General features: G+C 41.8%; 1 protein-coding gene across 1 annotated transcript in view; it reads right to left on the bottom strand.

Annotated features, from left to right (window-relative positions):
* Positions 1–478: 478 nt before the first annotated feature.
* The window catches only part of LOC145417584 (uncharacterized), a 117,209-nt gene continuing 91,071 nt past the window's right edge, over positions 479–26,616 (bottom strand). The window contains exons 3-6 of the mRNA XM_080286289.1: positions 19,867–19,997; positions 12,229–12,312; positions 4,205–4,289; positions 479–612 (exon numbers count right to left, since the gene is read on the bottom strand). Coding sequence (XP_080142415.1) covers positions 479–612; positions 4,205–4,289; positions 12,229–12,312; positions 19,867–19,997 — 434 coding nt within the window. The remainder of the gene's footprint in view (positions 613–4,204; positions 4,290–12,228; positions 12,313–19,866; positions 19,998–26,616) is intronic.

The following is a 26,616-nucleotide window of genomic DNA, read 5'->3' as shown; positions in this document are numbered from 1 at the left end:
ATTTTTTAAAAACGTGTCCGACTCTGGGCAAAGGCTTCAGGGCCTGTATCTTCGGGGTAGTGGCGTATCCCAAGGCCCAGTAGTCCTCCTATACCTCCTTATGTCACCAATTAAGCGCTGACACCCACCGTCCATATTGAATACATGCTAGGGCTGTTTCATACAGGACTGGTGAACTGGTATTAGCGGGGATATTTTACATGTCGGCGGGTCTTCCGGTAGATCAGGAAAGTTTGCCGTTCTTTCAAGGTAAAATACTGGGAAAAACTGTTACTGTACAGTAATGGATGAAAGTTGCGGGTATTTGCATTATTTTCAAAGAGGAATAGATTGCCAGAAATATATTTACATATTTACACCTAACATGGCACTCATTAAAAAACTGTCTCAAATAGGAGTCCGCTGAAATTCAGGTGTCCATGGTACCTCCGGCGGGAATATTAAAACCTATTTCTAACACTTTCTATTCATCATCCACTCAGCTTCCCCAACAGTTCAGCATCAGGAGTAGTAACAGCAGCTGCAGGAGGCTCAGCACTTCGCGGGGGATTTGAGAATATGGATGGAGCACCGACCGTCCCCCGTTGGTCTGCATCGCGGCCGGCGTCTCTCCTGGAAAAGAAAAAATTGGAATCGTTTCTTGACATTTTTGTAAGTAGAGCTCATAAAAAAACGGTGTGACTTCGTTGGATGAAACTTGATTAAAAATATTCCGCTACATTCCTGCTTTTTTTCAGACGGTTTCATTTAGCACAAGAGAGACTTTAAACTATAGGGGTTAATTACTGCCTTCATTAACCTCTATATTATGACAGGTCTCCCCACAGCTGAATAAAATCACCCTCAAATAACAAGAATAGAGTAAAAACAAAACAAAAAACTACGCGCTGTATTGCATTGGCCACAATATAAAAACTAATATAACGTAGATATGTTATCGTTCATCTTAACCTGGTAATCTCGTTTTTGCTAATTTACTTTTATTTTACCTTTTGACATAGAGTAAGAGTAAACACAGGGCAAATTAAAACAGTTGCTTTCACTTGTCAGTGTTACAATTTCATGTTAACATAAATTCATATATTTAAGCTAAATTATGGGATATGAAAAACGACCGGGGAATGTGTTAGTAACGTCCACTTATAAATATTTTATGAGAGAAGATAAAAATGCATAAGCTCTAATAACTTGGTCTATATTTACCAGTATTGTATAATATTTTGAGTCAGTTTCAATTCTCCTTTTTTGAATTAACATTTGACCATGAAATACGAGAGAAAAATGTTTAATTACATTTCTTTGAACCTATTTGCCTACAGATAATAAAAATGGATGGCAACCCTTAATAAAATTATCTTCAGGTTTGGGCATAATAATGTATGTTAAATTTCCCCATTTCTGCTACGTGATAAAGGATAACAAAAGATTTAATACAATTTCCCTTTTTGGCCTGCCTGGCTAATAATCTTGTCTGCGTCAACTTAAACTGTGATGGGGAAAAGTGCAACATTTTTCCCCTTTCAGCTAATTGCCATAGAGATTTTGCCCTTGAATATTGTTGCCGAAATAATTTTTAAAAACCCGCCGTATTTCACATTTCGTATTTTATCATCGAGGCAACAGCGGGACTCGTCCGAAAAAAAGGATCACAAAAAATATCCAGCGCATAATTTACTTCTTGAATATTACGTGAGGGTGAAATTTGTGTCGGATGATATTTTAGCGCCCGTGGGAGTTTTGCATATTCCTGGCCGGCGAAATTTGGATGTATACCTGCGATCCTGATATTAATTCTCCTGTTTCTCCCATGTCCTCTCCTTTCACTCCCCGACCCTCTCCTCTTACGCCTCTCTCCTCGCCCTCACTCCCCTAGTTTCCTCTCTCATTCCCCTACCCCCATACCCTCTCTCACTGTCCTACCCTCGTCCCTCATTCCCCTGTCCTTCCTCCCACGCCCATAACTCTTCCAGTTTTTCGACCTTCTCCGTTTCATCACCATACCCCACACTCGCTTTGCATGTCCCCTGGTCCATTAGGATATAAAATCGTCCTCTCTTATGTCTTTATTACAAGGAAGGTTGAGGCCACGTCTTAAACCCTTCAGTTCGGTGACGACTCTCTGTCTGTCTCTCTGTCTCTCTGTCTCTCTCTCTCTCTCTCTCTCCCTCTCTAATACCAATCACGACAATGAATCCTTCTATTCCTCCCTCTGTCCTTCAACCTTCCCGCCCTTTCTTCTTCCTCCTACACTCTCGCAGCATCCGTTCTCATTCTCCCTCTCGCCAAATAACCATTACCGAGATGAACCTTCTTTCACACGCTCCTCTCTCCACCCTCAACCATTTCCCTGACCCTCTCTTCATCCACTTTTTCCCGGCACATTTTGCACACCCTTCCCTTTCCTACCTCTCATCCCCTTTCAGACCCCTTCCGGATGTGTACCCAGACCAATTTGCTCTTCCTACTTCCCTCCCTACCCTCCAACTTTTTCCTTCTTCCTCCATATCTTCCATCCTCAGCTTCCTCCTTCCTTTAATTCTCTTTTTCCTCTATCATAGCACCTTTTATTCTAATCTAGTGACGAGCTCTCACCCCTAAAGCTCAGTTGATGGCCAGGTGTTGCTAAATTGGAGGTAGGATTTGACTAGTAACCAAAGAGATTAATTCCTGCCCCACAGCTAAAGCTCGTCGAATTTTATGAGGCCATGGGTCAATATTCAAGTTTTGGGAATGGCTCAGTTCCGCCAGATGAAAACGCCAGCCATAGACTACAAACTTGACTCTCTGCCTTTTTCTTCCTCCCTATCTCATCTCATCACTTTTTTTTTTTCTTTCTTTTCTTTTCTTTTTTGAGAGAGAGAGAAAGATGAAAGTGGCTTACTCTTGATCTTCCCATCACGTATACGTCAATAACAGGGTTAGAGTAATGACGACGATCCCTCTACTTTCTCATCATTTTCCAGTTTTTTCCCCTTTTCCCTTCTTTTGCCATTCATTTTCTCACTTTTCCCTCCATCGCTACTCTCATATTTCCTTCCTTCTTTCCCATATCCTCATTTTTAAGCTTTTGTTCTCAGTGTCATTATTTTCAATGTTTTTCTCTTCCTCCATTCTTGTTTTTTCCAGTCTTTTTCCCTCCCACTTCATTCTTTTCTTCCTTTTCCTCCATTATGACTCCATATTGTCTTCTCCCTTCCCCCATTCGTATTTTTTTTCCCTCTTCTCACCTCGCCTCGGCTTTTTTTTTCTTCTGCCTTTCTTTTCCCCAATATATTTCCCTTATCTTCCGATCCCCCGCCTTCTTTGATTTTATCTCGCCATTTCTCTCATTTTTCTTTTGAGAGACAATATCTTTTGGCAGAACTGGAGCCATTTCATCCTATTTACTGCATAAAAAAGCCTGGTCATCACATTCTAAACAATGGTCCGTGAACTGAACTCTGTCTGTCTGTCTGTTTCTCTCTCTCTTTCTCTCTCTCTCTCTCTCTCTCTCTCTCTCTCGGACCTACTCTTCCTCTCCTTGTTTTCTTACAAATTCATACCTTTTTCCCTTTTTCCCATGTCCTTCTCTCATTATCACCTATCACTCCTTCCATCAGTACCACTCTTTATTTCCACCATCATTCGTTTTTCCTTTCTTACTGTGCCCTTTTTTCTTTAGCTTTCTCCATGCTTTTTATCTGTGTTCCTCTCTATCCCACAGTTTTTCCTTGTCACCCTTTCTGTCTTTATTTCCCTCCTCTCTTTGTCTGTTCCTCCCCTCATTCCTCTCACTTTGTCTTCCTCCCCTTACTCCCTTTCCCCTCTACGTTGCCCTCATCCTTACCCCTCCTTTTGCCTTTCCTTCTCTGTCCAGTCATTCCCTTGTTTATCCCTTCGTCTCTACATCATATTCTTTATTTCCTGTCTCTCGTGGTCACTTCTTTTCTTTATTTCCCTAATATTTACTTCTCTCTCAATCATCATCTACCATCCCTCCCATTATGTCCACCTCTGTTATTATTATTATTATTATTATTATTACTATTATTATTATTGGTATTATTATCATTATTATTATTATTATTATTATTAGGAGCAGCAGCAGTAGTAGTAACAGTAGCAGTAATTACAGCAGTATCATCATCATCATCATCATCATCATCATTACTATAATTATTCCCTTTTACTTCTCTGCCCTACCTGTGTTCCTCACCTCACTCACCATTGAGGACATGGACCCGTAACGTTGCTGGCGCCGTGTTGGAAGGTACACACGAGTAATTACCTGTGTCCGAGGCTTTGGCGTCCTGTGGGGGAGAGAGAAAAAAGGGTATTGAGAGTACTGATGCATGTGGTAAGTCTGAGAGAGAGAGAGAGAGAGAGAGGGGGGGGGGACACGAGGGGTTTGAGAACGAGAACTTGGAGGTGTTTCATTTTCCCCCGAAACAATTAACAGAAAAGCTGCCTCACCGTAGTTCTACCAGACTCCTAGATTACACTCTCTGGAAATTAATCCTTCTCTCATCCCAGTTCCCACATTGCAGACACTGGCTGTCGTGAAAGGTATTTTCCCTCAGTTCATCTGAGAATATACAATTTTTTTACGCATTTTTCCTTTATCAATTCGCATACCGAGATCAGTTTCCTAATCCAGTCCTCTATTTCGTTCTGTAGACTGTTATTATGGTTTTTATTATGTTTTGTGGAATAAGGACACAGAAAGCACTAATGAACACCACTTCTGTAAATTATAGACTTTCATCTTATTACATTATCTGAGGCTACTTCCTCGTCTTGAATGCTAAGCTGTAACACAAGAGTGACAGTAAAATATAACGTTAGTCACGAAGCAGTGCTGTGGAAAGGATGTAGAGCCATAGCAATGTATTTATTTATTTATTTATTTTTTTGTCAGTCAACTACATGAAGTAAGCTGCAAAAGGACGAGAATCTGGGACACGTTAAGGTGAATGAACAATAATCATTTTCTTCAGCATGTCTTATCTTATCAACCACTGGTCCCACTTGTGCTAAATCAGAGAAATTTTGTTAGCAGACAGAAATAATTTTAAAAGAAGGAACGGAGAGCAACGCCTCCAAGTGGTGACAAGACTGAGCTGCCTAGATACATATTCGTCCCTCTGTCCTCTCCTTGTCCTTTGAGCGGAGGATGGTGGACTTCAGGTAAAGGCTAATTCATCCTGCAGTCTACTGTGTTTACGCTGAAGTGAGCCTGAAGCTGAAACTACAACAACAACAACAACAACAACAACTACTACTACTACTACTAAAAAGAAATATAAAATAGTAGTAAGAGGCTCAGAAGAGACTAGAATAAAGAAAATCATTTGCTGAGAGACAAATGTTCTTCCCCCTCTCTTTCTCCCCGTCGCGCCTCATAAAACACGTCTTCACCTCGTCTTGTCATTACCTCATTACCACCTAACGACTCTTTCACCTCACACACGACCTGGCTGCTGGGGTGGCCTCCATTACTTCTTACTCTTTCTCCTCCTACTCATTTTATTAGTTTAAGTTGCAAGATTCTGTATTCATTCCTTTGCTTTGCTCTTTTTACATTTACCAATTTATGTGCACTGTATACGTATCTTATTTATTTCATTATTTATTTATTCATGTTGTAATATATGCTACTTTACTACTTCTCTCTGTGAGTAAAAGGAGAGAATGAACCACTAAAAGTTTCGACGAAAGAAGAAAACATTTTAAACTTGGAAAGACAGAGACATTAAAACTGAATCTTTTACTGTTATCCTTTCTTCTCATAAGAACTTAATATCTTCTCAGTTTTATCTGGGATGATGATGATGATGATGATAAATTGAATTCAGCTGTGCAATTCAACGATCCTTTCAGCATTCCTCATAGGCCTACCAATCAGTACGAGAGTTCTTACGCTAAATAGAACTGTCTTTCAATAATATAAAAATGTCTTGTTTTACGTGTACCTCCATTCCAAGAGTTATTTAATCGAGGGGAACAGATTAGTTCAAGATTCTTCCCGTCAGCACCGTTTAACCCTCTCACCTTTCCAGACAACCCACTCTGAGGGTAGGAATAAGATTTTCATGTCAATGTGAAATAATCCATCACGATCCCCAGAATATAAATCCCGCTCTTCGTCTTTCTACCGACGCGTGATTTCCTTCAGCTCTAGGATTGCCGTGGTGTATGTTATGAGGTCTCCTTCCTAAGAAATATAAACAGACTGTAATGTTGGAGAACACAGGATAAGAAATGTGTTTAAGCTTAAGAAATTTAGTGAACACGGCAGCTGGTCTGAGGATAAAACTAAGATTTGCGTGTCTATGCAGGTTAATCCATCACGATACCCACGATAAACCTTCGCCTTAAGTCTTAAACTGTCATACCAGTTGATTTCCTGCTCGTAAAACAATCCTGGAGACTTCAGTGGCTTGTTCTTTTACTTTCGTGTGGCATCTTACGTCTATATTGTTATCTTAATAATAATAATAATAATAATAATAATAATAATAATAATATCACCATCCATAGCCATCTAGGGCTGTTGATACGAAAATTGTACAATAAAAGAAATCTGTATATCTGTCAGTCCATGTCCGCAGAAATGTATTTTCAGGAATCTACATGCCAAGCGGTTCACGCATCTTAAAAAAAAAAAAAAAAAGAAAGAAAAAGAAGAGTAACTAGCAAAAATTCCATAAGTGTATATTCATTGCATGGTAGTGTTTACCTCTATCGGTTCCAAAGTGTTATTTTTTTTAGTTTACTTTTGCGACTCCCAACTATTTTATTCATATTAAAAAAGGGGGAAAAAAAAACTCGAATTTACTCTGTTAATGAAGGCTGCAATAAGTCTCTCTTAAGCTGTATGAAATGGTCTGGAAATATCAGGAATGAAATAACACAAAGGCAGCATCCAAGTAGAGGGATTAACGGGTCGACGAGAAGCCTTACCGAGTCTTTTGAATGGAAGCCGCTTCGTTCCCGCGTTCCGAACCCTCATTTCAGCACTCACATTTTCTGAGGGAGGCATCACAGCTCTTAACCATGCCACTATCAACAAAGCGATAATAGTGACAGAAGCAAACCTCTTTCGTAAAATCGTGTTTATCTGATGCAAAACTGTTTCTGGTCGTGAGTTAATTAGAACAGTTTTAAGAAGAAGCGTCGCATCTCTCAAACGTGTACCTCTCGTCAAAGTGATCGTATTGTGACATAAGCCTCTTTCGCAAAATCGTGTTTTTCGTCCAGTTACTTCAGGGTACGAGTGAGAAGAGTTTTAAATCGTTGACAGTCGGTAGAGGACAAAGAAAATCTGCCATAATTTTTCGGCTACAACGAGACGGAAACAAAGATAGATGCGGCGCCAGATTAGTAAACAAACCCGTACAATCCTGTGACGCATATTTCTGTTTACTCTCGCCAGCACTAGCCGATTGTACGCAACTTATGAAAGCCCTATTGTAGTGTAGGGGTTAATAAAGGCTGTATGTAACCCCTTCAATTCGACCAGTGTACACTAAGTCAAATACAATCGTCCAAGATAGCAGAACTAAAAGACTGATCTGAAGTCTTACTGAAACATGCTGGATATCTTAATTGACGCTGCTTCGTTCGCACATCCCCAAGTCTTGATATTATCATCATTTTCTCTCTTATGACCGATAAAACTTGATTTTCGTTACTGCTACGATAAGGCAAGATGATTATAATGTGCTGAAAGTGAGTAAGTGAACCTGAGAACTTTAATAGTGAAGTGAGTGTCAAAGCCTGAGTACTAATCCTGTCAAAGATTAACCCTCACGAACAATACAACTCTTAGTGCTTATTTCATCTCACGTAAGACAGTATTCATCTGACAGTGGCGTATGAACCTGAGAGTTTTAATACTGAAGTGCATATAATAGCCTTAGTACTACAACCAGTGAATTCTTTTAAACGGGACAGCCCTCGTGTGATTTTCCAACTTACTTAAGTCGATCTTATTCATCTAAATGTTAAGACAATTTTAAATCGTTGACCAATAGTGGAAGACAAAAGGAGTCCAGCCATCGTTTTCACGTAATACGAAAAATATCCCCCTTTGTTCTGGCGGTCTGGCCTTGAGAGCGAAACGACACGAGCGAGCGATGATAGTGGGTGAGTACTAGCAATTTCCTTTGTGTTGTCTAAGGATTTCGTGCAATTCCTTTGTGAATAATATATGGTTAAAGTGCTGAATTTGATGTGCGAGTCCAGGGACCGGACAATGGACATGGTACGGGTCGCAACATGGCATGTAAGGGGTGCGAATGATGAGGTGAAAGAGAGAGAGATTGTCCAGGTGCTTGAGGGTGCGAAAGTGGATGTATGTGGAGTAACTGAAACTAAATGGAGAGGTGAGAGTGTGAGAGAATGGGAGTATGGATGGGGTATATGTGCAGGAGTAGGTGAGAATGAGATGGCAAAAGAAGGAGTGTGTATTGTTGTGAGTAAAAGATGGAAGAAGAACATAAGAGGGTATGGATCAGTTGGGTCAAGGATTGTGTTGGTAAGATTGAAAGTTGGAATACAAATGTGGGTGATTGTGTTCGTTGGAATACAAATGTGGGTGATTGTGTGCGTGTATGCGCCAACGCAAGATCGTGCAAGCAGAGTGAGAGAAGAGTTCTGGACAAATGTGGAAGTGTGCATGGAAAAGTTTGGAAGGATGAGAGAGCGTTTTTGATCGGTGATATGAATGGTAAAGTAGGGAATGTGAAGGTGGATGGAATAGTTGGTGAGTGGGGTGTGCCTGCAGAGATAGATGAGAATGGCAGTGCGTTAGTGGACACTTGTGCCGGGAGTGGGTTGGTGATAGCCAATACCCTCTTCAGGCACAAAATGATCCACAGGTATACATGGTGAGTGATGAGAAGAGTGGGTGGTGAACTGAATGAAAGGAAGGCAATGATTGATTATGTGTGTGTGAATGAAAGGATGCGAAGATGTGTAATAGATGCAAGAGCTTATAAACGTTGGGGGAGTGGACTTTCTGACCAATACTTGGTGGTGGCCAGTATCAAGATCCAAGCAAGATGGAGAAATAGAAGAAGGGAAGGATGGGAAGAAGGAGTACTTGCAAGGAGAGTGGAAAGGTCACAAGAGGATGAGAAAATGATAGAATATAAGAGAGAAGTAGTGGAACGATTGGGTAAATAATAACTGGTGCAGATGGGGGACGTGGAAGGTGTGTGCAAGATATTCACAGAAGAAGTATGTGCAGCATGTGATGTGGTGTGTGGGGTGAAGAGAAGACGAAGGGGGGTGCAAGGAACAGTGTGGTGGAATGAAGAGGTGAGACAGGCTGTGGCACAAAAGAAGAAAGCATACAATGAATGGATGAGAAATAGGGGCATGGAAGAAGTTGAGAGGCGGAAGAGAGAGTTATATATAGATAGGAAGAGGGAAGTGAAAAGATTAGTAAGAGAGAGTAAGAAGAGGGTGGATGAGAAATTTGGAAGGAATTTGAGTGTAAAGTGGAGGACCTGTAAGAAAATGTTCTGGAAAGAGGTGAAAAGAGTAAGACAGGGTGGAAGTGAAGTTAGCAGGGAAGTGAAAGATAAAAATGATAGATTACTGGTGGAGAAGGGAGAAAAAGTGAGCAGATGGAGAGAAGACTTTAAGGAATTGTTGAACATAGAGGATGGAAGTAATGCGAGTATAAGTGGCTGGGGAATGGCTGGGAGAAGGAGGGAGGTGAGAAGACAGGAAGAAATCAGTAGGATAGAAGTTGTGGAAGCAATGAAGAAAGTCAAAATGGAGAAAGCCCAAGCAATTGATGGAGAGTGTTGTGAAATGCTGAAGCATGGAGGAAAGATAGTAGTAGAATGGATATGGAAGATGTGCAGTTTGGCCTGGGAGGAAGGTAGAGTCCCAGAAGATTGGAAGTCAGGTATAATTATTCCCCTGTACAATGAAAAAGGGGAAAAAGAAGTGTGTGGTAATCATATGGGCATTTGTCTTCTTAGTGTAATAGGAAAAGTGAATGGTAGGATACTTATTGACACAGTTAGGGAAAGAACAGAGAAATTAGTTGGAGAAGAACAGGGAGGCTTTAGGAAGGGAAGAGGTTGTGTGGATCAGATATTCATTCTTAGATCTTTAGTGGAAAAGTTTCTAGAGAAGGGAAAGAAGTTGTATGTGGCTTTCATGGATTTGGAGAAAGCATATGACAGGGTGGATAGACAAGGATTGTGGAAAGCATTTAGAATATATGGAGTAGATGGGAAGTTGTTGAATGCTGTGAAGAGTATGTACGATGGTGCGAAGTCTGCAGTGCGTGTGGATGGTGAACTGAGTGAATTTTTCTCTTTGAAAGTTGGGCTGAAACAGGGATGTGTCATGTCTCCATGGTTATTCAATCTGTACATGGATGGGGTAATAAAAGAGGTACAAGGTGGGGCAGTGGATGTTGGAGTGGTCCTGGTGTGAGAGGGTGGTGTTTGGAAACTCCCTGTATTGTTGTTTGCAGATGATACTGTGTTGTTGAGTGAAGACGAAGGGGAGCTGCAAGGCTTGGTGGATGAGTTTGGGAGAGTGTGTAAGAAACGGAATCTAAAGGTGAATGCAGGAAAGAGTAAAGTGATGGTCAGAGAAATTACCAATATGCCGGGAATCGAACCCGGGACTCTCAGGTGAGAGCCAGGCAGCATACCACTACACCACGACCAGGTAAAAGTTAACTCACGTTGTCACAATCTTGTAACTAACGTCCCTCCGCCCCCACTGTGGGCATCAAGAGGATGAGTTAACCCCCTGGCACTCGGGCCAGGGGGTTAACTCATCCTCTTGATGCCCACTGTGGGGGCGGAGGGACGTTGGTTACAAGATTGTGACAACGTGAGTTAACTTTTACCTGGTCGTGGTGTAGTGGTATGCTGCCTGGCTCTCACCTGAGAGTCCCGGGTTCGATTCCCGGCATATTGGTAATTTCTCTGATGATTTTTCCTGTGAAAAAAATACAGGTTCTCTCTTCATTAAAGTGATGGTCTTTGAGAAAGGTGAAGTCAGTGAATGTACATTGAGGTTGGATGGTGAGGAAATGGAAAATGTGAGTACGTTTAAGTACTTGCATAGAGTGATGAGTAGGGATGGATGTTTGGAGGGTGAAGTGCTTGAAAGGGTACAACAAGGAAGAAAGGTTGCTGGTTCCTTGAAAGCAGTGATAAGAAACAGGGAAATGAGGATGGAAGTGAAAAAGTTACTACATGAGAGTATTGTGATACCAACTCGAACGTATGGAAGTGAAGCTTGGACGTTGTTGGAAGGACACAAGTCAAGAGTGGGAGCAGTGGAAATGAGTTATTTAAGAGGAGCCTGTGAAGTCACATGGAGAGACAGTCTGACGAATGAGGATATAAAGGAGCGTTGTGGTGTGGATGTGGACGTGACAGGAAGCATTAGGAGGAACACACTGAGGTGGTTTGGCCATGTGGAGGGGATGGAGGGTGAGAGACTGACAAGGAGAGTGTATGTGAGTGAGGTGGAGGGGGGGAGAGGGAGGGGGAGGCCGAGGATGAGATGGAGGGATGGGGTGGAGAGGTATATGAGAGAGGGGGTGTGAGCTGGGAGCAGGGCAGTGAAATGGCGGGGGACAGGACGACGTGGAGGCGATTTGTTTGTGGCCACCCCGTACGGGATTGAGGAGTCTGGCAATACATATATAGATAGATTATTATTGTTGTTGTTATTATTATTATTATTATTATTATTATTATTATCATCATCATCATCATCATCATCATCATCATCATCATCATCATCATCATAGTGACTGATGTTTTGAGAGTAGCAATTGGTGGACTTCGTCAGTGGTTGTCAATATAATTCATGTTTTTCTCACACTGCCAGATTATAAAAACCTCGTCATATCGTTCATACAGTGACGTATAATGTAACTCCTATCGCAGTTATCGTTCACTGCATTGGTAATATCGTTTCTTTAGTGTCACAGAAGGTGGAGAAATTATAAATGCGTGGAATCATTACATCTTTGTCCACTTCCTGTCTTCCGGTCTGGCGATCTCATGAGTTTGATTGACAGAAAGAGAGAGAGAGAGAGAGAGAGAGAGAGAGAGAGAGAAAGAGAATGAATGTGCCTGCGCATGTGCTGTCCACACACACACACACACACACACACACACACACACACACACACACACACACACACACACACACACACACACACACACACACACACACACACACACACACACGCACCTGTATAAGTAGGTATCCGCTGGTCGTATTTCCTCTCTCCGTAACCACAGTAATTCCGCCTCTGGGAGAGTCATAGTTCACTGCCTGTAGGGAAGAAGAGGAAAATAGTTTAGTTACCTCTCTCTCTCTCTCTCTCTCTCTCTCTCTCTCTCTCTCTCTCTCTCTCTCTCTCTCTCTCTCTCTCTCTCTCTCTCTCTCTCTCTCTCTCTCTCTCAGATAAGCTAAGGTGCCCGGTAACAGTAATTATAAAATGCCACAAAAATGTCTACTGAGGGATGAGGGTTAATTGAAAAAGGCTGATTATAAGAATTTTGACAGCAAAGTTAATTCATTGGATTTTGATGCAAGTAAAAACACCATGAGACCTTACAATCTTTATTTTTTTATTTTTTCACTCATTTTTCCTTTTCCACTTAGCCCAATCCAGCAGTTTTAATTCTATCCATATTTCCGTCAGACAGTCTCATTCCCTCACACATGTATGTCATAGGAAATGGATTTATTGAACCTATTACATAATGGATTTGGGGGGAGAGAGATCTATTAAACCTAACAATTGAACTTTTCCAAAACTCATCTTTCTCTTTTCCACCAAATAGACTCGCTCGTGTAATCTCACTCCTGCCTCTTCTGACCCATCTCGCCGGAAAAATGGCTCGCTGGAAGAGTTTGGGAGACTGTGAATGTAATAAAGATACGTGTGTGTGTGTGTGTGTGTGTGTGTGTGTGTGTGTGTGTGTGTGTGTGTGTGTGTGTGTGTGTCCTTGGATTGATGTCGCCGATGTAAACAGTGTCAGCATCGTAGAATATATACGATACGTAACATAAAGTGTATATTAAGTTGCTCTAAGAAGAATATTCTCGGAGGATGGGGTGTTACGAATCGCTCTAGGCCTACCAGAACTAGTCTCCGTATCTTGACACTCTCTTACTCTCACGTCACTCTAACTGTTGGCACCACTGCTTCACCTTGACACTGCTCATCTCTATCACCGCTCCTCCCCTTTCCTTCATCTCGTTCTTCTTTCTCTCTTCTTGGCCCTCGCTGTTCCATTTTGTGTTTAACGTACTAATCTCGTCATTCATTCCTTTTTACCCTGTCATCAACCTCAGTGCGCTCATCACCTCGTCATCTCAATTTCATCCTTTCTTAGTTCCCAGCACATTAATATCTACATTCCTTCCTTTTCATTCTATCTTAGCCCAGTGCGGTCTAAACTGGGTCCATCCATCAGCTATTTTTCATACATTTCAGGCTTTTTCACCGGCTACACTTTTGCACCTCCTTCTGTCGGACTCTAGTAATTTTTTCTACCTCAACTTTTACACCCCCACAGCTCTCTCTCTGCCATCAAGACAACACCCTCTACGTCCATCCACCCTCGTCTTCCACACTTCACTACTCTCCACGTCCACATTCCTCCACCCTACCATCTCCGCTTTCCTCCAGCCTCTCACACATCTCCGCATTCCCTTAGCCCATAATTCTTCTCTCTACACCTCCAATGTCGTCACATCTCTCTTCGTCCTTTAATTAGCCCTCTCTATATTCCTTCATACTCTCATCTTCACTTCTTCACCTAGAGCATCCTGCAGCCTAGTCGGTAATGTGCTTGTCTACCAACCCCTACAGTATTATCCTGGGTTCAGTCCTTCCCGGGAGACATTTAAGTGGATGTAGAGGTATACCCTTTCATGTAGCCTATTCCATGTTCCTATCCTGTCAAACTTCCCACGATTATAAATACCCCTTTATAGTCTTACAAAATCAACTCCACACATACCTCTTATTCAACCTCTAAAAATCCTTGCGCTCCTCTACTCATGCTCCTCCACCTTCACAATATTCACCTCCATATTCACTTTTCCACCTCACCTCCATATTCACTTTTCCACCTCCACCTGTGAGCTTACCAACACCCACCTTCATTTCCACACCCCGGCACCCCCTCACCAAGGCCTTTGTTGAAGTATCAGATAATGAAATTGGGTGGCACACTTCGCTGAAATCCCACCCCTCCTCCTGCCTTCTTGCTTACTTTCTTTTTTCCCTTTTCTTTTTTTTTCTCGTTCTTTTACTTCCTCCTCCTCTGTTTTCTTTTCAGTGCTTGCTTTACTCAGTCCTTCATTTGTTTAGATGCTTGCTTCTCTTTGTACTCTTCCCTCTCTCTTGTGTCATCGTTTCTTTCTTCCTAATGCGTTTCTTTCCTTTCTTACTTCCATCCCAAGCTCTGATTCTTCTTTTTTCCGTGTTCCTTCCTTTTCTTTTTTCTTCTCCTTTTTTTTCTTTCGTTTTTTTCTTTCGCTCCGTACCCTACTTTCCCTATTTCCCTCCCTCCATTTCCCCTTTACTACTTCCTTCTTTCTTTTGACCCTTACTCTTTCTTCATTTGTTTCCTTTCCATTTCTTTCTCCTCTGTGCTTTCCTTCCTTTTCAGCTTTCCAGCCATCCTACAGTCCTTAGCAGTCGTGCTTCTTTTTCTCACGCAGTTCATTTCGTTTACCTGTCACCTCTTTGGGTAAACTCTCTCTCTCTCTCTCTTTCATTTTTTTTTTATTTCACTCATCTAAGCCTGCACATTATCTCTTCCCCACTCTCCCCCTCTCCCATTTTCATTCCTCCCATTTTTTCTCACTTTTCATCAGCGTATACTTATCTTGGAATTTGAAAATGTGAGTACGTTTAAGTACTTGGGTAGTGTGATGAGTAAGGATGGAGGTTTGGAGGGTGAAGTGCTTGAAAGGGTACAACAAGGAAGAAAGGTTGCTGGTTCTTTGAAAGCAGTGATTAGAAACAGGGAAGTGAGCATGGAAGTGAAAAAGTTACTACATGACAGTATTGTGATACCAACCCTAACGTATGGAAGTGAAGCTTGGACGTTGTTGGAAGGACATAAGTCAAGAGTGAGAGCAGTGGAAATGAGTTATTTATGAGGAGCCTGTGGAGTCACATGGAGAGACAGGCTGACGAATGAGGATATAAAGGAGCGTTGTGGTGTGGATGTGGATGTGATAGGAAGCGTTATGAGGAACACACTGAGGTGGTTTGGGCATGTGGAGAGAATGGAGGGTGAAAGACTGACGAAGAGAGTGTATGTGAGTGAGGTGGAGGGGGGAAGAGGGAGGGGGAGGCCGAGGATGAGATGGAGGGATGGGGTGGAGAAGTATATGAGAGAGGGGTGTGTGAGTTGGGAGCAGGGGAGTGAAATGGCGGGGGACAGGGCGACTTGGAGGCGATTTGTTTGTGGCCACCCCAAACGGGATTGAGGCGTCTGGCAATAGATAGATAGATACTTATCTTTTCCCTTCCTCGACCTCTCCCTCACCCTTCCCCTCTTACAATTTCTATTTTTGACAGTCAAGTATTCTTTCAGTAACAGCAAATACCTATCCAGATCCAACTCATCGTGCCTTTGCAGAGTCAACAGTTGGAATTTCAACCTGTATTTGCCAGTTTACGTAATATGTACAATAACTCTCCTTGATTTTTAGTGGCATCAGTCTTTTGTCAGGGACTGGAATAAATGTCAACGAAAGATGAAAATATCCAGTCTCTCTCTCTCTCTCTCTCTCTCTCTCTCTCTCTCTCTCATATTTTCTTTCACTTCCCACCTCCGTTTTCGTTTTACATACGTCAGGGCAAACTCATCTAGACCTAACCCCTCACATTTTCTTTTTTTCCCTCCTTCCCTCTCTCATTTCATCCTGTAATACTTATACATTTTCTTTCCACTCCATCCTCCTCATTCTTTTCCTCTCTCACAGTTTCTCCTCTTTCTCACAATTTTCCTTTCATCCCTTTCACATTTTCTCCTTTCCTCCTTTCTCCCATTTTCTTTATCATCAGCATAACTCATCTAGACGTAAACAATCCTTATCATTCTCACGTCACGCTTTCTCTATATATTTCACTTACTGTATATTTTGTCTCATCATTACGGTATATTCAGCCGACGTGACCTATATCTTTTAGACCTTTTTTTATTTTATTTTATTCTTATTTTTGCTTTTCACTTCCTCGTCTAGTTGTAATCCCTCTTTTCTCTCTCTCTCTTCCTTCATCATGAATCATTTTTCACTTTTTTCCACTCACAACCCATGTTTTCTCCTTCATATCTGCATAACTCAACTAAAATATTTCTTACATACACCACTTAATAGATTGTTACTTTGTGTGAGAATTACAGGCCTATATTTATAAAATTTCACTCATTCCCACGATCTTGACGCTTCACATTCAGTATTTCACCATCTCACACACCGTTCACCTCCATATTCACTTCCTCTTTTACCTCTCCTTTCACTTCCCCATTGACATAAATTCGCCTCCGTGTACACTTTTCTTATCTCCATATTTGCCTCCCTTTTCATTCTGATGTTCATTTCTGTATTCACTTTCATATTCATTTTCTTCTTCATCTCTCAAATTACTTCCCTTTTCATTCCTTCAGTCCTACACGACTCTCACTCAGAAATACACCTCTCGTCCCCCTCGCTCTTCCCCTCCCTCTTCCCCTCCCTGCTCAGCTCTGCATTATTCATCTCTACGTGGCTTACCTGCAGACCTCGCTAATACCACCTAATCATAAAATCAAACACCCTTGTCATTCGGCTTACGTCCTAACACATATACCAAGTTTATCCCACCTTGCTTTTCAACCATTTTAACTTCTGTAGACCGAGGAGTTATTGCATGTTATTTTTTTATTTCTTCCAGATTATTTTACTCATGAGAGATTTCGAAAAGAGGATAATTGATAAAGTCTTCATTAGCCTCTTACTAAATGACTCCCCTAAAGGCAAATATACCGTAACTTAATATACGCATTCCGAGCAGATGGATTAACAAGACACTGTACACCTCGCAAGAAAGGTTAAGGCCACAGAGCTTCCCCTCCCTAGATCTTAAGCCCGTGGTGGTTATCTGTCTTTATGGGCTTCGTGAAGTCGATAGGCGTACACGTTTTAAATTAAGGAAAAAAAAATAAAACAGGAGGGTAAAGAAGATGGTCGGAGAGGCTAGAGAAATGTGTGAACCAGGTGGGACTGGTAATTACTGACAGGCTAATGAGTAAGGGCACGGGAAGTAATAATGTATGGAGCTAAGAGGCTTTGCATGTCAGGTCACGAGGTGGGACTAATTATTTTAACTGAGGAAGTGAGAGAGGTGTGAATAATTGATTATATTAAGAAACAGAATGGCATGGTAGCAAAAAACTAATTAAACAATACATAACCTTAAAGACTGAACATGCCTACTTTACCTGGGGTATGGAGACAAGTGTGAATAATAGATGATACTGTATTAAGAAACTGCAAGACATGGTAGCACAAGATATTTCATTTTTTCATTCACTCATCATCCAATCCTACGTTGCCCCATGAGGAGCGTATGAGCCCGGGGCTAGGCATGTTGGTCCTGACATTTAAGATGAGAGTGACCAGCCTCACTCATCCCTGAGTGGCATTACGTGAGCAATAAACCCCAATCACCCCTTGGATGTAACCTTCACCGGCTCAATCCGATTGGAGCTCCATAATTACCCACTAAACCACGAGGCGCCAAAATTTGGTTATATGGTTACCACCCAGCGTAGTAAATGGTTTCCTGGTGTACAGCACATGATATAAACGTAAAACTGAACATGTGTCTATGTTTTAGGCTGACCACGAGACCTTTAGGCAGGGCTTATTTCCATCAGTCTTTTCACACATAGAACTGAAATATGGTTAGGTTACGTGTTCCATATATTTAAGACTACAGTGACCAGTTTCTTGTTTCTGAGTGATGCTGTGCGAACTGGTAAAGCCAAGCCAACCTTCGAATGAAAAACTTGTTGAAGGTCATTCGGTTTAAGGGCCGTAATCCACTAGATTACCAGGCACCCAGTTGGCTGTATGATTTCTGAGTTCCAAGTGAGTTATGAGGTAAAGGTAATGGATTCCGAAAGACCTGGATATCGGAATTATTTCTGAATGTGGCTATCCCTTTCATCATTTGCCTTTCACTCTATATTCATTTCCACTGTAGCTGCAAATTTCGCTCTCTGTCTTGTTACTTTCCTCCTTTTTCCTCTTTCATTTTCCTGACGCCCACACCAGTTATACCTATGTGACTGTCCTTTTTTCTTCCAACGCTCCTCTTATCTTTCCCCACAGCTACAATACCAGCTCTTAATACTTCTCTCACTCCTCCTCATTCCTCTTCCAACATTCTTCTTGTCTTCATTTTCTTCACGCCCACACTAATTCATTATACTCGCGCGCACACCGGCATCCCCCATCTTCTCGTGAAACCTGCATTATCCTTCCTCCTTTTTTAATTATTTACATTACACGCACACATTATTCTTCAAACCATTTTCTGTTCCACACACTAATATTTTACCTCTTTTTCTAGTATATTCTTTAACCTACATCAAAATTTCCTGCAGCTTTTTACCTTTACATAGCTTATTGCCTCATCGTCATATCCCCAATTTGCCTTCATTTTACACCTCAGTGTTCGCTTTTTACATCAATGTATTTCTCATCCTACATCGCTGAACTTACCACTTTAATGTTGTTCCTCTGACCCCTCACCCTTCACCTTTCCTCTCGTCTCTTAATCACTTCGCGCATCTGCTTTATTCCTATTTAATTCTTGCTATTTTCAGACGCTCTCACTCAGCGTCAGGAGATTTTTTCGAACTAGAGGAGGCAGACACGGCTTTTATTAGCCCCTTGAGAGCAAAACGCCTTTCCTGTTATGTAATAAGGAAGATATCCTCTGTTATACAGGTTAAACTGTTTCTCCTTCATACCTCGTACTGTGTGTTTTGTCATTATAATACCTCACGTTTACCTCGTACTGTGTGTTTTGTCTTTCTAATACAACACGTTTCACAATGTAATCTTAAACTTTATAATAAATGTCAGCCTGTCACTCTAATAACTTCCTTTCCACATTCACAACCAACTTTCCACACTTTAATCCTCACTCCTTATATCCAACTTTCTCTGCTAGAAATGTTTCCACTTTTTTGTCTCAGTTTTACCCTTGTGTGGTTCAGTGCCAACAGGGAATAAATGTCAGAAATCATTCACTGTTTTTTCACTGCAGTGCCGTCCATTTCACCACAGCACACGCATCTCCTGCATCTCACTTTCACATTACCGTCTCTCACGCACCTCGCCTTCATAATTCTCTCACCTCACACATGTCACTCTCACCATTCATTCCATACCTCTCACCCTTCTCTCGGTCTCACCTCTCACTCTGTTCCTCCCATTCCCTTACAAACTTTCGCACCTCTCGCCCCTCAGCTGAAACCCCTCACCTCTCTCCGCCCTCACCTCTGCCCCCCTAATCTCATACTGTCTCACTTCTTACATCACATCCTTGACCCCTGACCCCTAACCCGTCTTCCTTCACCTCTGTGCCATTACACCTCTCACCTCCCACATCCCAATCATCACCCCTTACCTGTCACTCCATACATCACACCTTTCATTCCTCTCCAGTTTCACATTTAACCCTCAACACTTCTCACCTCTCTCAGGATTTACCACTCATTTCACACATCATACCTTCTCATCTCCCTTCTCTTACAACTCACCCTTCACCCATCCTCCATCTTTCACCCCTCACTCCCTTACCTCGTCATTGTGGTACCATATGATGTAGGCAGGAGGCTCAGGTGTGTGGCTAATGAGGCAGGTGAGGTTGATAGTCGAGCCCATGTCCACGTGCATGTCAGGTGCCCCGATGATCGCTGCTTGAGGCGCCGCTATGATGGAGAGAGAGGGAGAAAGAGGAAAGCTTGATATGTGAGTGACGGAGGATAGAGAGCGCGAGAGAGGGAAATGGTGGCGAATAATGGGAGCGAAAGAGCAAGAGAGAGGGGGAAGAGCAAGTTAAAGGGCTGAGAGTGAACTAGGTGAGAGGGTAGAGAGATGGGAGGAGGGGGAGGGGGAGAAAGGTGAGAACGAGCTAAGAGAGTAAACATGTGGGATTAAGCTGGGAGAGGGTGGGGGAGGGGTGCGACTTGCCTTAAATGCGGCGACGTGCTGAATAATTTAATCCTGGTGTTTCTAAACTATTGGTTTCGAGCAAGAGGTTAAGTACGTCCTTCATTAACTTCATCAGTAGAAGAGGATATTATCAAATTGAATAACCTTATATAAAAAAAATGACGCCCTCAGAGCGAAAAGACTATGATACATGAAGGAGTAACAGTACACCACGTTTAAACATTACCAAGGGAGAATCACAGAGCTTCCTAACCCATATTGATACAGCCCTTGACAAGACAAGACAGAGCTACAGTAAGGTGAGACGGGGCTGGAGGGAGGGAGAAAGTTAATTACCAAGTTTAGGGTAGCAGTGTAAGGCGTTGTGTTAGGAGAGAGACTAATTTTGAAGACAGGTGTGCGAAGATGATCCTGGGAGATAAGGAGCACCTGGGAGAAAGTGGTGAGAGGAAGAGATAAGCAGGAGAAAGGAGAGGAAGTTAGCTAGTAAACAGACTGTGTATGCTGGGTGTTAGCAAGAAGGACACTAATTTACAAGACAGTTGTGACAAGATGTGTTTAGGAGATGAAGAGACCCTGGGTAAGAGGTGTAAGAGGAGAAGGAGGTGATAAGCCGAATAGGTATTAAGAAGATCCCAAACTGAGGTATCAATGTAAGACTGTCCGATACGATATTATAAACTATTTTAGGAGATAGCTGTGTAGATATATGTTTGGAGATAAGGATAGTTTGGAGCAAAGTGAGGAGGAGCTAAGCCTAAGGAGTGTCAAGAAGTTAGTCTCAGGCACATAAGTTGAAGGGGGGAGAGGGGAAGAGGTTTGTTGTGTTAAAGTAGACGGCGCTAAAGACGATAGCTATGAGGAGAGGATATCTTGCGTGAAAGTACGGAGATGAGAAGGTAATCCAAGGAGGTGCTGTGGGTAAGTTAACTGAAGAGGATGATGGTGTGTTAAGGTGGAAGTTAGCTCAGAAAACGTTATGATGGTTGTTGGGGTCAGAGTGTTAGTAACTTAAGGAAAATTAGAGTGAACAAGAGTGCACACACACACACACACACACACACACACACACACACACACACACACACACACACACACACACACACACACACACACACACACACACAGAATTATGGTATATTAAATACATGGAATGAAATGGTACACGGAGTATTAGAGTTATAAAGCTGAAAACGAAATGAAGCAACGGAACCGATTCCCTTGTCGACCACGAGACCTTTGTTAAATCTAGAACTTAAAAGGGGATCTGGAATAATAAGTATATACATGCTTGTGCTCGTATGCCGTGCTCTGGAAGAATATTTTTTTTTTTTTTTTTCGATCTTGATGCAAACAAATGGGTTTTTAGGCAGCATACCCCTCTTTCTCTCCCCCGCCAGATCACACCATCGTCGTCCCCGAAGTCAATGAACAATTTATGTCAATGCAATGAACAGCATCCCAAAAGAGCGTAAATTAAAAGGCAATATACAGTAAAGGATTTGGTGCTAGGATTAAACATTTGTTGCTCCCGGACTCAATTAGCGTGAGTGTGTTAGCCCTGTCTGACTATTAAGCTTTAAATGTGGCCTCGTACGATGAAATGAAACCTGATAAAGAAGGCAGGAAACGGAAAACTCTACGTGAAACAGGCATGTAAAGTAGGAGACGAGGGAACTTCACGGTATGTTTGGGTTATGGAGGCGAGAATGGGAGTACCCTGGGGAGGTGGGGAGGTGTGGGATGCGGAGTTTGAGGGAGTTTGTGGAGTGTGAGCCGATAAGATGGGGAGAGACGGAAGTTAGCATGGAAGATATTCATGGGAGGATATGTTGGAGGTTGATGGGATCTGGGAGGTTGAGGGGATTTGAGAGAGAGAGAGAGAGAGAGAGAGAGAGTGTGTGTGTGTGTGTGTGTGTGTATGTATGAGTGTGAGTGTGAGAGTCTGTGTCTGTGTGTCGTTAGATTTAGGGATTTCAAGTGGGATGTTGTTCTGGATAAGTTAGTTGATGGTGTTATGAAGAAGTTAGCGGGAGATATCTGCTGCTAAGTAAGTTAAGAACACGAAGAAGCTCTTTGTGGGAAAGAATTTAACTGAGATTGTACTTCGACAAAAGGCTTATAGTATTTTGTGAAAGAATTTAGCTGAGATGGTGTTCGGAATAAGCTTGTTGAGGATTCTTGGAGTAAATTTGCTGAGGATGTTCGGAGGAGTTAGCTGGGATTGTAAAAAAGTTAGAAGAGGGTATTATAGTCATTTTACGTAGGAAGAAGCTTGGACGATGACATGGATGAATGGTTTAAGATGAAGGAATTTGACTGGGATGGTGTATGGGTTTAGAAAGTTGATACGAGTCATTTAAGATTAGATTAGTTGAAGCGTTAACTGAAAGGACTAAAGAGACGAGACGTATTAATTTTTAGGTGGCCTTAGGAAGATCCCGATCACCTTTTCTTTGGCAATTAATTTTTGTCATTTTATTTTTTCAGTATATTTTCAGTATGATCTTTCATGTGCCTTTTTTTTTTTCATGACGTCACGGTGTACACAAATAGCACACGAGATATTAATTTACCGTAAGTAGAAATAATTTAGAGTGAACAAGATGGGTCACGGGGATGCTTTAGTGAGCACGTTGTTTGGAAGGAGCTCAAATGAGATAAAAAAATGATAGAGGAGATTAAGGGAATGGCAGGCCGTAAAAGTAATTGGCAGGGTAATGAAACGTGTGTGTGTGTGTGTGTGTGTGTGTGTGTGTGTGTGTGTGTGTGTGTCCGTCCAAGGCGTAAAGAATGAGATAGAAGGGTGTAGGCAAAATATATGGAAGGTGTGAGTGTTGGCACAGGTGGTCATGAATAAGTCGAGGCGGTGATGAATTGACCACGTAGAAAGGTAAAAGTGAAGAGTTTTACACACACACACACACACACACACACACACACACACACACACACACACACACACACACACACACACTGGGGTACTTGGAGAATACGATGAGTACTCAGAAGTCTAATGGTACACAATAGAAAAAATAAATTAATTACACTTAATTTATGGATAGATACAAATTTAATGAAATATGAACCTTAATGGGAAATCTATTGAATCGCAAAAGTTAAAAGAAAAGTTTAGAAGTCAGGAACCTTAAAAGAAATCTATTAATCGTGAAAGTCAGTCAGAGAATTTAGTAAGTTACGGGCATGGGGTGCAAAATAACACTAACCAAACCAAGTTGATTAAACGGAGAGAATATTGGTAAAAAATACAGCTTCCTCTGAAGTAAACATTTTTTTTAATGCAAGAAAGAAGGAACCAAAGGCTAAGAGCCCACAAACCGTTCCGTCTAAGAAAAAAAAAATACAAAAGAGCCAAATTCAAGATCCGTTCATTTCGAGAAAATTGGATACACTGCGTTTGAAAGACTGGAGATCGTGGGAAGTAGGAAATACAGACAGAAGGAGACAGTTCCAGAGCTGACCTGTTGCATACATGAACAACTGGGAGTAACGGTCAACTCTTGCACCAGAAAGTTGGACGGAAAAATGATAAGAGTTTGCTGCTAGACGGGTGCTGCGTGCCCGTCATAGAGGTAGAGGGATACAAGTAGACAGTTCAGAGGAGCAGTGACCATTGTAGTAGCGATAGAAAAGAGATAATGATGCAACAGTGCGGCGAAGAGACAGAGGAAGAAGGGAGCCAGTAAGAGGAGGAGAGTTAATGAGACGAAAAGCCTTTGACTCCATCCTATTGAGAAGAGCTGTATGTGGGGAGCCACCCCCACACATGAGAGTTGTACTCTACGAATAAAACCAGTGTATAAAGTCAGCAACTGTACAGGAGTAAAGAAGGTAAGGAGTCAGCTCAGCACAGCCAGTCTCTTGGAAGCAGATTTTACAAGAGATGCAACATGGTTTTTCCAAGATTATTCCCGAGAGAATGAAACCCCAAGCATGTTCAAGGATGATGCAGGATTGAGCTGAATATTATTAAATTTTAGTGGGCATTCCTGTGGAAAACTTAATCGGATTGATAGGTGTAAGAACTGGGCCTTTGATGCATTAAAAACAACAAGATTATTTTTACCTCAGTCAGAGGTACAAGCCAAGTCAGACATTAGGTGTACCATAGTCTCATCCCTTGTTTGTTGAAGTAACTGCTGGGATGGACGTTGCGAGAACCGAAAGGAAATGTGAAGGGTGGAATCATCAGCGTATGAGTGGATAGGGTTAGATGTACAGCTTAGATGGTAATTGATGAGTAAAAATAAGAGAGTTGGTGATAGGACAGAGCCCTGAGGAACACCACTACTGATATCTAGGAGAAGAACGATAGCCGTCTACAACAGCAGCTATAGAACGACCAGAAAGGAAACTATAGATGATGGCACAGACAGAAGGATAGAAACCGTGAGGGGGCAGTTTGATAATTAAAGATTTACGCCAGACTCGATCGAAAGCCTTTGATATGTCAAGTGCAATGGCAAAGCTTTCGCCAAAGTCCCGAAAGAAGGATTACCAGGAGTCTGAAAGGTAGGTGAGAAGATCGCCAGTGGAGCGTCCCTGACGAAACCCATACTGACGATCAGAAAGAAGGTTGTGATAGGAAAGATGCTTTAAAATTTTTCTGTTAAGAATAGACTCGAGAACTTTTGAGACACAGGATGTTAAAGGAATTGGGCGATAGTAAGAGGATTGGGTATGGTCACCCTTCTTTGGGACTGGCTGAATGAGAGCAAACTTCCAGCAAGAAGGAAAGGGACAAGTTGACAAAGGCGAAAGAGTTTGCCTAGGCAGGGTGTAAGCACTGAAGCACAGTTCTTGAGGACAACAGGAGGGACCCCATCATGCCCATATGCCTTGTTTGTATCAAGGCCAGTGATGGCAGAGAATCATCTGCTGAAGAAATTTTCATGTCAGCCATGAGGAAGTCAGAGGGAGGAAGTGATGGAGGAACAGCACCGGAATCGTCCAAGGTTAAATGGGAGGAGAAAGTCTGAGCGAAGAGATCTGTTTTATCAGTAGAAGAAACAGTTACAGAGCCATCAGAGTAGAAAAGAGGAGGGAAGGATAATGAGGTAACGTTGTTAGAAAGGCTTTTGGCAAGGTGGCAGAAGGAGCGGGAAGAATTCGAGCTGGAGAGTTGTGAGCAGGTACGTCAATAAGAACTCAGTATAAAAGTAAATTAAAGCTATGTAGTTCCCTGAGAGTTCCCATGGATATAATGTCTGATAAGATGGAGACGTATCAAAGAGAGTGAGATACTGTGAAAATGTGTGGATGGTATATTTGAGGCCAAAGAGTAAAAAATTTAGTAGGAAAGTAGTTAAGTATGTGGAATTAAAACCAGCGAGTCTTCCCATGCTTAAAAAACGGAGTTATGAGATGGGTACGTGATACTAAACTTTCATTCATAGGGTTGAAATAAAAGAACGTGTTCGAGGCCACGAAGTGCGCGGTAGGGGAAAAAACGAAACCGAAAAAGAATACAGTGAGAGGTGGCCAGGAATAAGGAGCGGCGTTTATGAGACGGCTACGCAAGTAAATATATAACGATAATAAAAACCGAAAATTAAAGACAAACTATTTATTCCATGGGCTGAAATATGAAGACACGTTGGAGGTCGGCAAGTACACGTAAATTAGGAAATTAAGCAAAACAAATGGAATAAAAGGGGCGCACCCTTAAACCTGAAATTGGGAACTGAAATGCTGACCTCATTTTTTAACGCTGATTTTTCTGGTACGTGATGATGATGGAACACATTTGGCCTTTCTGTATGGCTGCTGACTGCATTCTGTATTATGGGATGCAGGCTAACTTACGATTCCTTCCCTATCGTAGCTCTTATTTATTATTGTAGTAAAGACTGGAAGAGAAGAGGACAAAATCTTCACCTACATCTTATCAATCCTGCAAAAATAAAGCATATTGACGATAGGCAGCTTGTGGTTAGTAGTGATTAATCCTTATTTCGAGATTCAGCTTGCCGTGTGCTCCAAGAGACGACATTATACCCTCTCAGATGTCACCAATTGGGCGCTAATATCCCCTGTCTGTATTGAGAAATTCTGGGAAACTCTAATTCAGGACAGGTGTAAAGATAAGAAAATATCCTTTCCCCTTTGAAGGTGTGATTCGCCTCTGGGAATTTTGTGCCACCAATATCAAACAATCTTGTATTCAGCTCTGGAAATCCCCTCAAAGGCAAATGGATCCATCTCACCTTAAAAAAAAATTAAAATAAAATAAAATAAAAATCATATTGTAACACACTTCCATCATTTTTAATTTCATTTCCTGTTGAATTCCTATTGGAAGACCTGTAGCTGTTTAATATAATACGTGGCCTTGTTATCGTCCTAAACTATATT

This window comes from Coenobita brevimanus, chromosome 110 (genome assembly GCF_032717465.1).
Source record: "Coenobita brevimanus isolate Jiangsu-jjx chromosome 110, ASM3271746v2, whole genome shotgun sequence".
Classification (NCBI taxonomy): domain Eukaryota; kingdom Metazoa; phylum Arthropoda; class Malacostraca; order Decapoda; family Coenobitidae; genus Coenobita; species Coenobita brevimanus.
Note: the sequence above shows the minus strand (reverse complement) of the source record. Positions and strands in the feature narration are given on the sequence as shown.